The sequence below is a fragment of the Colobus angolensis genome, unplaced genomic scaffold, assembly GCF_000951035.1.
Source record: "Colobus angolensis palliatus isolate OR3802 unplaced genomic scaffold, Cang.pa_1.0 Scaffold81, whole genome shotgun sequence".
Lineage (NCBI taxonomy): Eukaryota > Metazoa > Chordata > Mammalia > Primates > Cercopithecidae > Colobus > Colobus angolensis.
Genome location: NW_012121932.1, coordinates 11,199,017 through 11,215,792, shown reverse-complemented (window position 1 = coordinate 11,215,792; position 16,776 = coordinate 11,199,017). Strand labels below are relative to the sequence as shown.

The following is a 16,776-nucleotide window of genomic DNA, read 5'->3' as shown; positions in this document are numbered from 1 at the left end:
TGTACTGAAAGTGAAAAACAGAATGGTTGCATGGGTACTTCAAGTGCAGTTTCTACTGGATGTGTATTGCTTTCATGCCATCGTAAAGCTGAAAAATTGCATGTCAAGCCATTACAATTCTGGGACCACCTGTAGGCATCCTGCGCAGACTCCAGGTGAGAACTGAGGCCTGCCTTGGAGTCACGGGGGAAGAGAAGAAAATGGAGGCTTGGTGATGAGTTAAGGACCTAGAATGGAGGGACTGGTTGGACACAGAGAGGGAAGAACCTTGTATAGAGAAGGGATTGTGTTTTGCTTTTGTCTTTTTTTGCTGAAGTCTCAGCCCACTGTTCTTCCTATAACAGATGCCCAATAAAGCTGGCTGAATGGAAGCAGAAAGGCAGTTGCTGGCTTGTGCAAGTCAGGGCTCCTGGGCCCCATGGGCATCTCAGAAACGCTTGGGGGTGAGTGGAGTCCTGAAGCTGGCACATCAGCCCAGCTTGTTAAGTCCTTCACTACTGTGTACCTTGGGAAGTCCCAGAAAACACATCCTCCCCACCCTGCAAACCATGGAGAGCTAATGTCCAAGCAGCTTGGGTTATTATTGGTAAAGGACAAGAAGGCCATTATTCAAAGGGGAGGAATCGTGGTGTCTTCCACAAACGGCGGCAACAATGTTTCTGGTTCCACATGTTCTTCCAGAACCCTGCCATTCTCCATCTAGAAGTGGGCTCCGTGTCCCTTCCCCTTGATCCTGGGTGAGCCTTCATTGATCTCAATGAATAGGATATGGCAGAAATGATGCTATGTGACTTCCAAGCCCAGGTCGTAAAGATGAGACAGCTCCCAGGGCTTTCTCTTGGGACATGAGCTGCTGTAAGATGTTCAGCTACCTTCAAGTCCCTGTGATGGGGAGACCACAAAAGAGACAGAGATCCCTGAAGCCCCAGCTGATCCACCCTTCAGCCCTGGCACCAGACATGTGGGTGAGGGGGCCTTCAGATGACTGTGCTCATCCCCATCTGATTGCAACCACCTGAGAGACCGGGAGAGCATTGCCCAGCTCAGCCCCATCATCCTTCAGAACCATAAGAGAGAACAAAATGCCTTGTGTTTCAAGTCGTTTGTTTTGGGGTGGATTGTTATACACTAGATACAGGTGTGACAAGACAGGGAGCTTGTGCTTGGGAGTCTGAACTGTAATGCATACCAGGGAGCCAGGGATAGTAAGATACACCTGCTAACAGAGTCTCCCACCGGGGGGTGCCAGCAAGAGAATGGAGCCAACACTGAGAAATGCCAGTGTCAGGCCACCGAGCTGCTCTGCAGTTCCCCACATACCCTGGACCTGAGATGTTCCCACTGTCTCCCTGCTGATGTGTGGTTTGGAAAGACACCTGAGCTGGGAAGCTGAGCAAACAGAATGGCCTGCCAGGGGAACCATTCTCCAAGAAGCAGGGAGGGCCCTTCTCCTCCTTTGCTGTGTTCCTCCCAGTGCTAGTGGGAAGCTTGGATCTCCCCTCCCACAAGCTCAAATATCCCAGCAATGCTGCCCTGACCCCGTACATGCAATGTTTTCTCCTTTCCTACAGTATTTACTCGTAATTGTGGCTGGATTAGATTGAAGCAATGCTGGAAAGTATATTTAGTTTGTCTTCAGCAACTTACCTACTGATTACCACTGCTATTTCTACCTCCCATCCGGCCACTCCCTTGTGCCAGGCTCCCCAAATGGCATTCTGTGCTCCCAGTGACCCCCACAGTACCTCCCCCTTCACTCCTGCTCTGCCAGTGGTTCTCAGTTGGGGGCATTCCATGCACCTGCAACTCTGCCAAGCACCCAGGGGACATTTGGCAAGGTCTGCAGACATTTTTGAGTGCCACACTGGGGTGTGTGGGTAGAGGCCAAGGACGCAGCTAAACATCCTATAATTCACAGGACAGCCCCTACAATGAACAATTATCCAGTCGGTTGTGCCAAGGTTGAGAAACCCTGATGGATCTCAAATCTTACTTGTTTTCTGTGGTATTTCTTTAGAACTTTTGTTCCTTTGCTTTGCACGCTGACAGCTAGATACATGATAAACAGACCAAGATACTGAAGACTGCGCCTGGCTAAATTTCACCCTTCCTGAGACAACAGCATTTTAACAATCTCCAGCAGACCTGACACTCTGTCCCAAAGAGACACATCTCTCAAGGTCCTAGGCAGCCCAAGAAGGTGGAGAGCCACATTTTCAGGCAGCCGTGAGTCTTCGCTTTGGAAGGGAGGAGAAGGAACCTCTGAAAAGCCAATTCAGGGCCACCCCTCTGAAACTGGCAGGGAGGGGCTGCCAGAGGAAATGCACACCCCGCCAGCATGCTAGGCCTGCAAGAGGGTGGCTGATGAGTCACTGTGGGCCATCCCTTTGTTACTCATTTCACAGTCTGGCAGCAGCCCAGAAAAGCATACCCCCAAAGTGGAGTTCCCCATGCATGTACAATCACCCTGCATTTGTATCAGGGGCTGGGAGGGGAGGGGGCAGATCCTCCATTTTACTCATGCCCCACCTTCATTAACAGGAAGTCTTCAGCCTCCTTCCCTAAACTGCACACACATCAGAACTGTGAGCCACAGCCAGTGATCCAAACCACGTGTCCCAGGCCTTTCCTTTCCTTTCTTCCTGCCCCACCTGCCCGAAGGGAGGCCCTAAAAGGGAGGATGGGAGGGAGGCGAGGGTGCTGGGACTTGACATTCACTCTCCCTCACTCGAGTCCCTTGCCTGTCTCAGCCGTGCCCTGGACCAGGAGGACATGACCTGTGGCATGTTTCATGGTTTTTGTGTCCCTGTCCCCTGCAGCCCTGACCCTCCTGGGCCATCGCCCCCCACAGTCACTAGCCGATATCAGAGTTTTTATCTCCAGTACCCCAGCAGAGGTAGCTGTTCCTTCCTGATGGCTGCCTTCCCCGCATGCGCAGGCAAACCCACCCTCTTCCTCCCCATCCCTGCTGTCATCACAGACCCCACAGAAGAAGGGAGGAGGAGGTGGAACTTTGCCCTCAGCCGCCAATTCCTGTCTTAAATTCCTGCTCTTCAGGAACTCTCCTTCCTTAGCTCCTGGAGGAACCACAAAGACGGTATCTATTTTCCTGACTTCCTGGGGGGGATTCACAGTGCCGAACTACTAAAGTCTCGCTTGGGCTGGGGTACCAAAATACAGGAGAGACATCACCCTGAGAACGGGCCCAACAAGAATCAACATGGGAAACGTTCTCACTCTGATCCTGATCCCCAGAGAGACGGAGGAACCCCACGAAGCCCTGGGTTCCAGTGGCACTTTTCTGTCACACAGTCTTAAAGTTCCCTGCCTTGTAGGAAAAGAAAAAGAAAGGACGCAAACATCGTCATTGTTCCCATTTTGCAGGTGGGTGAGTGGAAACTTATGGCTAAAGATCACAAGGTACTGGAAGCACGTGTATGTGCTGGGAGAGGAGAGAGTCCACACTGCTTGGCACTGAAGGGCCTCTGGCCCTCTGTGGGAACATCAGGAGGCTGTGACCATTGTGTGACCCAGGAAAATTACAGCAGGAGACTCCCCTGAGTTTCCGGAGCTTCCCCCTGGGACACCACCTCCTCTGTCACATCCCTCTCCAAAACTTAGGTGGCTGCCAATGTCAAGTGCTAGAGCCGGGACCCAGTCCGGTATTCAAGACATGGCACAATGTGTCTCCACCTCAGCGACCTGACCTCATTTGACAGTACTCCCCTCTAGCTGTACTCTCCCCAAAGAGAACGTGCAATCTGCATGGATTAAACCTTTACTACATACCAGCCTCTGGAGCTCTGAGCTTTATGTCTATTATTTCATTTCATCTTTACAGTCCCCTGAGGTAGACACAATTTTTTTTTTTTTTTTTTTGAGATGAAATCTCACTCTGTTGCCCAGGCTGGATTGCAGTGGTGTGATCACGGCTCCCTGCAACCTACGTTTCCTGGGTTCAAGTGATTCTCCTGCTCAGCCTTCTGAGTAGCTGGGATTACAGGTGTGTGCCACCATGCCCGGCTAATTTTTGTATTTTCAGTAGAGACAGGGTTTCACCACATTGGCCAGGCTGCTCTCGAACTCCTGATGTCAAGTGATCCACCTGCCTCGGCCTCCCAAAGTGCTGGGATTAGAGACATGAGCCACCACACCCAGCCAGTAGACACTATTATTTTATTTTTATTTTTTTGAGATGGAGTCTCACTCCATTGCCCAGGCTGGAGTGCAGTGGTGCGATCTTGGATCACTGCAACCTCCATCTCTCAGGTTCAAGAGATTCTCCTGCCTCAGCCTCCCAAGTAGCTGGGACTACAGGCGTGTGCCACCATGCCTGGCTAATTTTTTGTATGTTGTATTGTATTTTTGTAGAGACGGGGTTTCACCGTGTTATCCAGGATGGTCTCGATAGTAGACACGATTATTGTCTTCATTTCATGGATGAGGAAACTGAGGTGTGAAGAGGATAGTGATCCCCTCAAGATGACAGAGGCAGTATGTGGCAGAATAAGAGGCCAACCCCTAACTGCCAGACACCAAGTCCTCATTCTCTACCCTGACATTTACAGATATGTTTATCTGTTTGTTTTGAGACAAGGTCTCACTCCATCACCCAGGCTAGAATGTCGTGGTGCAATCACGACTCACTGCAGCCTTGACTTCCTTGGCTCAAAGTGATCCTCCCACTTCAGCCTCCCAAGTAGCTGGAACTACAGGTGCACACCACCATGCCCAGCTAATTAAAAAAAAATTTTTTTTTTGTGGAAATGGGTTCTTATTATGTTGCTTGGCTGGTCTTGAACTCCTGGGCTCAAGGGATCCTCCCGCCTCAGCCTCCCAAAGTGTTGGGATTACAGGCATGAGCCACCGTGCCCTGCTTGTTTACTAATGTCTGTGCATTGCTTGGCTCCAACGTGAATACTATCCCACTATGGAGAGTAAAGGCTGAGAGGCTGGATTCCAGAGCTCAACAGTCTGCTGCTGTGCAGTGCAGCAGCCACAAGGAACATGTGGCTATTTACATTTAAATTAAATAAAAATACAAATTCAGTTCCTCAGTTGCATGAGTCATATTTCAAATGCTCTACAGCCACACAGGGTTAGTGCTGCCATTTGGGGCAGTGCAGATATACACTGTTTCCATCATCACTAGAAGCTCTATGGGACAGGGGTGGTGTAGAGGTGGCCTCACTGCACACCTGCTGGCCAGGCCACCTCCTCCTGGGACTCAATCATCTAGACAGTGTTGCTAGCCAGGACCCCACCAGACCTCATGGAACACACGGTCCTTCATTTCTCAAATCCCCAGATGAGAGTGTCCCTTGGCTGGTCGTCTTGGGGGCTGGGGCTGAGCAAGGTGGAGATATAATTCCTCACAAACACCAGTCCAGCTAAAGCCAGGTGTGTGAGGAGGCAGGGGGCTGTCAAGGAAGGTAACATTCTAAAGCCACAGAATGTCAGAAGTAGTGGGGCATCAGGAAAATCTGTTCCAACCTTCTAATCTCAGAGATAAGACAATGATGGCCATACAGGGGCGTGGCCTGGCTCCTGGCCACAGGAAGCTGGTGGAAAAGTGAAAGGGGCACCCAAACAGGCAGAGTCACCCCTGAATCCAGAGGCCCATGGGTAGCAGGCTGGAGCCCTGGAATCCGCTCTGCATGCCCTGTGGCTTTGCAGGAAGGTATATGGGAAATGGGGGATTCTTGAAGGGGGTCCCACTGCTCCTATTCCTGGAGAGGGGGCAGGGAGAGCTAAGGAGAGATTTGTTCTTCAGGCATCTGATGTAGCTGGAGACTGCAGGTACCATGGCCAAAGCTGGGGCAGCCAGGGTGGGACAGGGGCCTCCAAGCAACACAGAAGGGTTAGCGGTTCACCCGGACTTGTTTATGAGCTGTCTTAGATGCACTAAGGCAAGAGATGTCTCATCTCGTCTCTAAGATCTTAGACCTTAAATGCGGAGGGAAGGCAGCTGGGAGTGTGGACGGCAGGCACAAGGGGAAAAAGTGCAGGAGCATTTACAACCAGAAGAGAAGCTGAGGGGACACGATGGCCCATGGACAATGTCAGTGCCCTGGGAGGCTGGTAAGGGGGGTGCTGGGACTGGTGGTGAAGAGATCATTCTTAAGAAAAAGAATAGATTTACTTTCTCCATCAAACCAGCTACCATCTATTTGCTAGTCTTTAAAAATTTTAACTACATGGGTACTTATTTATTTATTTTTTTGAGGTAAGTTTTCCCTCTGTCGCCCAGGCTGGAGTGTAGTGGCTCCAGAACCGGGCTGGAGTACACGGCTCACAGCAGCTTCCACCTCCTGGGCTCAAGTGATCTTCCTGCTTCAGCCTCCCGAGTAGCTGGGACTACAGGCATGTGCCACCAAGCCCCGGTAATTTTTTTGTAGAGACAGAGTTTTGCTATGTTGCCCAAGCTGGTCCCAAACTCCTGGGCTCAAGCGATCCTCTCGCCTCAGCCTCCCAAAGTGCTGGGATTACAGGTGTGAGCCACTACATACTTATTAAAAAGGCACCACAAATTCCAATAGATAGGCATCCTAAAAAATCTCTGACCAATATTCCCCAAAACTGTCAAGGTCATCAAAATTAAGGAAAGACTGAGAGACTGTCACAGCCCAGAGGAGCCGAAGGAGACTTGACAACTAAATGAAATGTGGGGTCCTTGATGGGATCCCAGAATAGAGAAAGAACCTTAGGGAAAAACTGAGAGAGTCTGCACAAAGCATGGACTTTAATAATACTGCATCAATGCTGATTCATTATAACACATGTACCACACTGATGTAACATGTTAATAATAGGGGAAACTGGGTATGAGGTATCTGGAACTTTCTGTACTGTCATCTCAGCTTTTCTACACTGTTTTTTAGAAAAAGTCTATTAACATTTTTAAAGGTACTTATTATAAAAACATAAAGACTTTTAAATTTATAATTTAAAAATTACTTGCCAGGTGTGGTGACTCACACCTGTAATCCCAGTACTTGGGAGGACAAGGCAGGAGGATTGCTTGAGTCCAGGAATTTGAAACAGCCTGGGCAACATAGTGAGACCCCATCTCCACACAGACACACACAAAAATTAGCTGGGTGAGGTGGTGCATGCCTGTAGTCCTGGCTACTTGGGAGGCTGAGGTGGGAGGATTGCTTGAGCCCAGGAGGTAGAGGCTGCAGTGAGCTATGGTTGTGTTACTGCACTCTAGTGTAGGCAATAGAGCAAGACAAAGAAATAAAAATTATTTAAAACACTGAAATATTCAATTTTTAAAATGGAGGAATGCACATCTGACCTCTTTGTGTTCACTGTCTCCCCATATGTTTCTTCTTCTGAGTTTCAATCTGTGTGTTACCCTAACACAGGCCACAAGTTTGTCTCTCCTCATTTTGGCATTTCCACCCTTAGATTATGAAATTTTCAAGGACGAGGATCTGGTTTCCAACCCAACTTATTTTCTTCTCCTCCTTTTCTCTTCCTCCACCATTATCTTTTTCTTCGTCAATTTGGCGAAAGGACTTTTCACATAACTGGAATCAGTAATGATAATCCCAGTCCCTTGAATTTGTCTGGGATTCTACAGTGTGCCAAGTGTGTTTGCCTGTATAAATCTCACTTTCCTTCACAGCCCTGGGAAAGGAGCCTTATTATTATTCCCATCTCACAGACGAGGAAACTGAGGCTCAGAGAGGCTGGGTCCAAATAAGTGGCTAACGAGTGGTAGAGGGAACAGGACTGGAAACTTCCCCATCTGTCTTGCCTTTCCCATTGGTCTTGCTCCTTCCCCACTTGCTGCTGAACTAGGCTGTGGTGTGGGGCACCCTGTAGCTAAACACCCCCCAGTGAGTGTTCTGGGGGTCCATGTGACATCTTGAGGAAGAGGCACGTTGACCCACCCCTGAAGGGTCCAGGGAACATTTGCTGGGTTACAGTGAAATGGGGGTGTGCTGTTTCAACAGCCTTGGCAGCCTTGGGCTCTCCCCCAGGAATCCAGAGGCCTGCAAGGTGACCTATGTCTTCCTGGCTGGGGTAGCTGCCTTCATCTGTGAGCGGTGAGGCTGTGGGAAAAGCTCAGTGGTGACCCAGTGCAAAGCAAAGCACCAGAGGTAGGAGCAGCTCAGCCTTGGACCAAGTTTTTTGGGTCCTTGGGAGCCATTTCAAGTGGCAAGCACCTGTAAGAATGTGGTTACTACCCCACAATTTCAGAGCCATATTTAGCTACAGGGTCAGCCAGTGGAGGCTCCAGCTGGGTCTCCAGCCCTTCCTCCAGAAGGGCAGATTTTTCTCTGCTGAATCAATTCTTACACAACTACGTTCTGCAATGGAGACGGCTCTTGGTGACAGCAGCTCTGTAAACATGGTTTAAATGACTTTGGTGAAGCTTGGAATCTGAGCCTTCTGGGAAGGAGGGTGAGTATTTCTGGATTAACCATTGCTGGGCAGCACAGTAAACAGGGCAGGGCGCTGCGAAGTGCACAAGTCTAAGAATGTCACCTGCCCAAGTTCCCTGGGGGAACTGAGTAAGGCTCAGAGTAGAAAGCGCAGGCAGAGAAGATTAATTTTGCTGAGAATGGTTCTTTAGCACAGCACTATGGCAAATTGGAGGGAGCATGGGTTAGGAAGAGTGTAGGATTTAAAATCAGACCAGGATTCAATCCTTTGGCAATTATTAGCTGTGTGGCTTTACATTTACCCTCCCCTCTCTGTGGCTCAGTTTTTTTTATCTGTACAGTGAGGTGAAAATATTTACTTTAGATTTGGGATGAGTACATGACATGCTGTAGTGAAAAAATGCTCCATGAATTGCATATTGTTATGTAGGTGATGGGTGCTGTTATTACTCCTTATGTGTGTAATAAAGAATGATCTTGGCCGGGCACAGTGGCTCACACCTGTAATCCCAGCACTTTGGGAGGCCGAGGTGGGTGGATCACTTGAACTCAGAAGTTCAAGACCAGCCTGCACAACATGGCAAGACCAGGTCTCTACAAAAAATACAAAAATTAGCCAGGTGTGGTGGTGTGTGCCTGTAGTCCCAGGTACTCAGAAGGCTGAGGTGGGAGGATCACTTGAGCCCAGGAGGCCAAGGCTGCAGTGAGCCAAGATCCTGCCACCGCACTCCAACCCTGGGGAACAGGGTTAGACCCTGCCAAAAAAGCAAAACAAAACAAAACAAAAAACAAACCAAAAAAAAGAGAGAGAGAGAGAGAAAAAAAAAAAGGATGATCTTGTGGTGCTCTAACCCTCTAGCACAAGGAATGAGGAATAGCTGGTCAGAAACCAGGGAATGGCTTTAGAATAGCTGAATACAACATCTTACAGGGTGTCTGAGGTCACTTCATTCACCCTCCTTCCTTCCCCGCTTTTGGAAGCGGTGGAAGTTCCAGGTAATTACTTGCCCAGTCTTCCGACTACTAACAGACCTGATTCTAGGCTCATATCTCTGGCCATGTTGCAGAGTGTCACTGCCATGGCCTCTGTTCCTGGTGCTTGTGAGGTTGTTGGCATTTGGTGAAAGTCAAGGCTCCATCAGCACCCTCTGCCCAGGTGCCAGAATCAGGGTGAGAATACAGTATACCACATTTCACAGACCGATCTAACTAGAGTCCTCCAAAATGAAAGGCCAAAAGAACAAAATGACCAATACTGCATTACACACACACACCCGAGAAATTACAGACTAGGTACTAAGACATTTTTAAAAGGTTTACATTTTCATCTGGTTTATAATTCCCTTGGGAGGGGAATTTCTCCCAGGAATGTTAAGCTTTGCTGTCTCCTCTCCAAATGGCCCAGTGGTATTTACACAGGACTTAAATCATGTATTTGTTGCTTGAACTTTGGCCCTTAAGGTGTTGTTAAACTTTGAAGCAGTTGTTAGGCAGTTGCTGTGTTTCTTTCTGGATTCTCTCTCTCTCTCTCTTTTTCTTTTTTTTTGAGATGGAGTCTCGCTCTATCGCCCAGGCTGGAGTGCAGTGGTGTGATCTCCACTCACTGCAACCTCTGCCTCCTGGGTTCAAGCAATTCTCCTGCCTCAGCCTCCTGAGTAGCTGGGATTACAGGCACCCAGCACCACGTCCAGCTAATTTATTTTTGTATTTTTAGTAGACACAGGGTTTCACCATGTTGGCCAGGCTGGTCTCTAACTCCTGACCTCAGGTGATCCGCCTGCCTCAGTCTCCCAGAGTGCTGGGATTACAGACGTGAGCCACTGCGCCCGGCTGTTTCTGGATTCTGTAAAGCCCCCAGGGTTGGTCAAAGTTTCCATCAATTCCATTTTCTCTAATGAATAGATTTTCCTGGAGGATTGGCCTTGGGTGCTCAAGGACCTCTATCTTCTGTCTTTTGTGGGGCGAGAAGAAAAGAAATGAGTATTTTCTGCAGGTAAGAATGTGCTCTGGCATCTCAGGAATCTGTAGAGCCTGAGCTCAGACAAGCTTTCCCACTCAGGTCATGTTCTCCCTCACAGTCTGTCTGTCCTAATGATTTACACAGATGCCCTGATATCCCTCAGGGCTAGAAAATTTTCCAGGTCTCCTCTTAGGGAGTATAGCTCAGGATTTAAACATACCCTGGGGTCAGGGGTACACTTTAGTTGTAGGAGGACCTCTGCATCCTCATCTATGAAATGGGAATAATCACAGTGACTTAGAGATAAATATTAGCTGCTATTAGCTGGTATTAGGAGTATAGGAATAACAAAACCTCTGCTAGGTGGGTGAGGACAGGAGGTACAACTCTAGTTGATTGATTTTGTTACTGATGAACTTGCCTGGGGAGCCAGCCAGCTGACACTGATGGCAGAAAATAGATTTTTGGTTTATCAGAGCAAAATAATTTCCTCCAGTAATTATAGGCCCGCATTTATTATGAGTAAAAGAACATTGAGGGTGGATTCTATGAGAATCTTAGCTAACAGCCCCAGGCCCCATTGCTGGGACTTCCTAGAAGCTTTGGGAGTTTTCACACTAAAGGTGAAGAACCCTGTGGGTTCAAACCCTCAACAAGGACTATCTCCAGAAACAAATCTGAACTTGGCTCCAGAAAGCAAGGTTTCGGACAATTCAGCTTCTTCGGTTAATTTTTTTTTTTTTTTTTTTTTCGCCCGGACTGGAGTGCAGTGGCCGGATCTCAGCTCACTGCAAGCTCCGCCTCCCGGGTTTACGCCATTCTCCTGCCTCAGCCTCCCGAGTAGCCAGGACTACAGGCGCCCGCCATCTCGCCCGGCTAGTTTTTGTATTTTTAGTAGAGACGGGGTTTCACCGTGTTAGCCAGGATGGTCTCGATCTCCTGACCTCGTGATCCGCCCGTCTTGGCCTCCCAAAGTGCTGGGATTACAGGCTTGAGCCACCGCGCCCGGCCTCGGTTAATTTTTACTTAAATGATCATTATAGCTGTGATACCATGGTGAGCTGGTCTTGCAAACACTGAAATGCCCTGGTACTTTAACTTCCTTTAGCAGTGAGCATTAGAGTTTCCTCTTCCCTCACACTGAGTCACCTTCCCTGGTCCCTGAACCTCAGAGAACTGATGTCTCAGTGCTGTCATTGGCCTGGGGGAGTCCTCTCATCTGGTCCTCTGCCTAGAGCCTATTTCATGAACCACTGGTAATACTGGCTCCAGGAGGTGCATACCAAGGGGTGGCTGACATCCAGAAGCCTCCTGGTCCTCCCAGTGGCAGCATCTCTGTAACCTCAGCAACTAGCCCTGTGCAGGGGACACAGGAAGCCTCATTTGTGTGCCCCAGCATGGGGCTGAGGGTAGAAATATTGCCCCCTAGGGCCAAGAAATTCCATGGAGCTTCTGCAAATAGAAATTGCCAAGCTGCTCGGGAAGGGAGAGAAGCCACAGATTGTCCCTCATCTCTTCCACCCACAGCCTTACAGACAGGACCCCCCAGCTTGCTCTGAGTCCATCACTTACCCAGGGCTCCTTGGCAGATGTCTGTGCGGGTGGCTCCTCCAATGATAAATTGGGGGTCAGCGCAGATCTCCTGGGAACAAGATCCACAAAGTGCTGTTAGCCCCCCAGGCAGGTGCTTCTGCAGCTAGGATGCCTCCATTCTCAGTGGATCTTCTAACCCCTTCTCCTCTCTGGGGAAAGTATGTCATCACAGTCAGAGCTCTCTGTCATGAGGTCCTTCTGACCGCTGCTTCCTGGGCCCTGATGGGTGGATGGGCGGTCCTGTCTGAGAAGGGCAGGCATTGGACCCTACACACTCTGGAACGCCTAGAGCCTCCTTCATTGTGCTGTTTCCCAGGGGCCACAGCAGCAAGTCCAGCCTTTTCTGCCGGACGTTGAGACCAAAACACTCCAGAGCCACCCTATCCACTGGGCTAGCACCCTCTCTCCTCTGTTACTGCATGCAAGTTGTTTTGCTTGCATGAAATTCCTTCCTTTCCCAGTCTCTTCCCTCCTTTTCCATATTGCATCATGCATTGAGGCTCACTGTCACCTCCTCTGTGAAGTCCTCCTTCCTAGTCCTTCCTAGTCCAATCCTCACTCATCCCTTTAAGTCTGAGTCCCAGAGTCTCTGGACTCTGCAATTTACAACTTAGGTACTACTCTGTCTTTCTAACACATGCCCTTTTGAGGGCAGGGGGGATCTAACGCTTTTGAATTATTCCACGGGGCCATGAAACTTAGAGCATCTATGTATTCTGTACCTGCTTACATCAGAGACTGCGCTCAAAGCTTTATTGCATGGAATGGGTATTATCCCCCTTTTACAGACGAGGAAACAGCTCAAAAGGGTGAAGTGACGTGTCCAAAGTTAACACAGCTCACAGATAATAGACAGCACTGGCATCGGAACTTACTGATCAAATGCGCCAACTCTTTCTGCTCCTGCCCTACCTCTAATTGATTTAGTACCAAGTGTCCAAGGGTGTTAAAATCTCCGGGGCCATTGTCATGCGCAGCCTGATGGAAGCAAATCTTGAACACTTCTTAGCCCTTTCAGTAGCCCTCTGAGTGTGTTTCGATTCTGAACAGCCCCACCCAAAAGCCACAGAGGAAGCTGGGGCACAAACTTGGGCCTCTCTGGGCTCAGGCAACCTTGCCTTGAAGGAGCTGCTCCTGCGTCTCATGTCCGCTTGGGCTGCACACGCCTGCCTCCACCCAACGGCGCTCGGCATGCCCACTCTGTCGAGCAGAAGTTTGCCTATGTGAGACTTGGATCTAGCCCCTGATCATCCTGGCTCAGATTGTGGGAGTTCTTCCGGAAGCACCGTCTGCCGCAGAGGACAGTCCCTTCATGCCTCTGCCTTGTTGCTCTCTGCTCCTATTGGTTTTGGGGATGGCAGAGAGAATCAGAATGCTCTTCTGCTAAGGCAAAGGAAGCCAGCTTGGCCCAAGGCCTGTCAGCGAGCTCTTATCCAGCTGATGGAATAGATTGGGCTTGGTGCTGGGAGCCTGTTTATTATAAAGAATCACAGTGATAATCCTGTGTGTGCCAGGCACTTACCCCAGCAGGGTTTTTCCATTATACTTCAGAAACTTTCTAATGTCGTTAGCAGACTCTAGAGAAGTCAGAGTTCAGAGTGGTGCTGAGCAATGCTTCAGAAAACTGAAACTTGCGCACAGCATGTAGGGCATCGAATCAAATATGGGACTTACCAGTCAGTGGAAAGGGGTTGAGGATTTGGGCTTTGCTGCATATTCTGATAACCTGGGTTTAAATACTGGCTCTGCCACTTATTATATAGGGCCTAGGACCCTGGAAAGTCACCTAATCTTTTGAAGCCTCAGTTTTTTCACCTGCAAAATGGGAACGATGAAAATACCCAACTCAGAGGATTGTTCTGAGTGTTAAATGAGATAATGATGTAAACATGCCCTGGCAAGCACTCCATAAATGTGATCTATTATGATTACTGTTGAAGAAGTTGATGATAACAGTCACTGAACTTGGAGACAGGACATATGGGTTTGAGGCTGAGTTTGGCCAGCTGAAGATAAGCAAGTGAGAAACCTCTCAGAGGTTTGATTTTCTTGGGGGAAACATAGGGGCTCACAATATCTGCCCTTGCTTCTAATGGACTGGTTGCTGGGAGGATCCGATGTGCCACCCGGATCATACCTGCTTTCTCCTCACTGTGCCCCTGCATGGCCCTTGGACCCCACTGGACTTACTGCTTTAATCCCCCTTCCAGGTGCTGGAGCCACTCTTGCCAGTGTTGTGAAATCCTCTCTCCGAGGAAGAGCAGCTCCTCCTGCTGCAAGGCTAACCTGCTCCCCTCTCCTGCCCACAACCCATAATCTCACTTCCTCAGGGACCTTGTTTCACTGCCCCCTCCCTGCCTTTATCTTTAATCCCTTCCTCCTTGTGATTCAACATATGACACATTCAAGTTGTTCTCATATGAAACAAAACAAAACAAAACAAAACAGGCTCTCAAAATCCACGTCCTGCTCTACCTATCAGTTCTCCTCTCTTCCCAGGGGCCCTTCTTAAATGAGTTGATCATGTTCTTCATTTCCAGTTCCTTTACTCTGGAGTCTGTAACAATCTGGCTTCTACCCTCACCTTTCCATTGAAATTGCTCTGCTAAACTCACCAATGACCTGCTAGTGTTCAAATCCAGTGGAAACAATTGGGCTCCCCTTGCCTGACCTCAGCAGCATTTGAGAAGGTAGGATAGAGGCAGACAACGCAGCCATAAAGGGTAGGCTCAACATGTACAGACTACACACAGTCCTGGATCTATGGCCTATATCCACTTGACTCTGAGCAAGTATTTAACCTTCCCAAGCCTCAATTTCTTCAACTGGCAAATGGGGATCGTAATAGTCACACTCTTCCTTGGTAGTGCAGTGCACAGCCTGCCTGCCCTAAGCAGTGGCCCTAGATCATCTCTAGACCTCTATATCCTCATCTGGAAGTCCCACAGGCATTTCCAACTGTTGGGGGACCTGTCTTTGTCACCTCACTAGCCTCAGAAGTAAGTCTTCAGAAGCAGAAACCATATGCATTGTGCCCAGCATATAGGAGGTATTCGAGAAATGCTTATTGAATGAACGAAAGAATAAGTGAATGAGTGTGAACTCACTGTGTAAACCGTAAAGTGCCATGCAAATGTAAAGTGAACACATTCTCTTGGTTTGCGTTTCTTTTCTTTTTTTTACTTTTTTATAGAGACAAGTCTTACTGTGTTGCCCAGGCTGGTCTTGAACTCCTGGCTCAAGCGATCCTCCCACCTTGGCCTTCCATAGTGCTGGGATTACAGGCGTGAGGCACCAAGTCAGGTCAGTTTATCACTTTCGCAATCATAATTTCATCTGAGGCTCATTACAATCCTGCATCCATTCATTCTACAAACAGTCACTTCTTTTGTGTCACTGGTGTATCTCCTGAGCTCTCAGGACAGTGCCTGGCATGTAATAGGTGCTCAATCAATGTTGTTGAATGAATGAGTGAATGAATGAATGGATGAGTACTGTGAAAGGCATGGCTATGTGCTAGGCACCGGGGATATACTGGTAAATAATATACACATGATTCCTGCAGTTCAGTAGGAAGAACAAATACATGTGATTATATTTCTAAACTGTGACAATGCTATGAAGGAAATGAGTGGGGTGAGAGTTAGAGAATGACAAGGTGGGGAGGTGGCTGCTAAGAAGGGTCAGAAAATACCTCGTTGAGGAGGGAACATGTGACTGAGTTGGAAAGAATGAGAGTGAGCCACACTCCAGGTAAGAGCGTGCCTTGCTGGTGAGAAGGCCTCATGCAGGAAAGAACTAGCTCTTTGAGAGACTGAAAGGAGGCCAGGATGGCACGGCCTGGCGGGCCACGAAAGAGAGAAAATATCTAGGCAGGGTGTCTTATTTTAGATGAAGACATGGAGGCACAGAGAGTTTAAACGGCTCGTTCAAGGTCACCCAGCAGGTTAGCAAGTAGGTGAATCCAAGTGCTCTGAGTCTGGGCTAGGATGCTTCCTGCAGCCCTTGCTACCTATGAGCTGGATTTAGGGTAACAGAAGGTGACCTGGGAGGCTGCCCAGTGTGGAAGCAGAGCTGGAAGGCTTGTTCTCATAACAGGAATCTAGAAGTTGGACTTTAGGCAGGCTTCCCTAGGCGTGGTAGGGGAAGCCTGGGGAAGTCCCAAAGGAGGGCGTTCCCCGAGAAACGGAATGGACAAGTAGATTGGGGAGCACAAGTTGTCCCAGGGCCGGGAGGTCAGAGACCCTGGGGGACGGGATAATGGGGTCCGGAGGGCTCCCGGAGCTTTCCCCAGTGAGGATTCCCACCAGGCAAACCATGAGAGACCTCCGTGTCCTGGGTTAATTACCAGTGTCGATGTTATGTGGAGGAATCGCTGGCTCCCCTTTGGAAAAATAAATGTAACCCCAGGGCTGCATGAGACTATCCTTAGTCACAAAATGACCAGGCTGTGGCCTGTCCCCCTCCACGAACAGACAGAACCCCAGCTGGAGACGGACTTTGTCTGGTGGATGTTGCCTCTCCCTTCCCTGCAGACCCGATTCCACTCCTCTTCCAGGTCCCTGCTAGAGTTCAATTACAAGTTTCACCCCGGCCTCCTGTGTCACCCTGAGTTTTTGTGAAGTCCTAAATTGGCCTGCTAGTGGGATTTGAGTGCAGTGATTCGCCCCGACCCGCCCAGGAAAGCGTGGTGGGTGGAAGAGAGCGCAGGCCCCAGGAGTTCCCCCACGCTCGAAAGGAGTCCCGGCTCCGGCGGCGTGTAGGTGTCGCAGGCCTGCGGGGTCCTGGCTTGCGGCTTCCCCACTGCAGCAGCCGGGCTGCCCCCCG

At 49.3% G+C, this 16,776-nt stretch overlaps 1 protein-coding gene across 1 annotated transcript in view; it reads right to left on the bottom strand.

The window, feature by feature from the left end:
• Window positions 1-16,776, bottom strand: part of CAPN2 (calpain 2, (m/II) large subunit) — a 73,425-nt gene that overhangs the window by 43,730 nt on the left and 12,919 nt on the right. Inside the window, exon 2 of the mRNA XM_011929494.1 lies at window positions 11,929-11,998. Coding sequence (XP_011784884.1) covers window positions 11,929-11,998 — 70 coding nt within the window. The remainder of the gene's footprint in view (window positions 1-11,928; window positions 11,999-16,776) is intronic.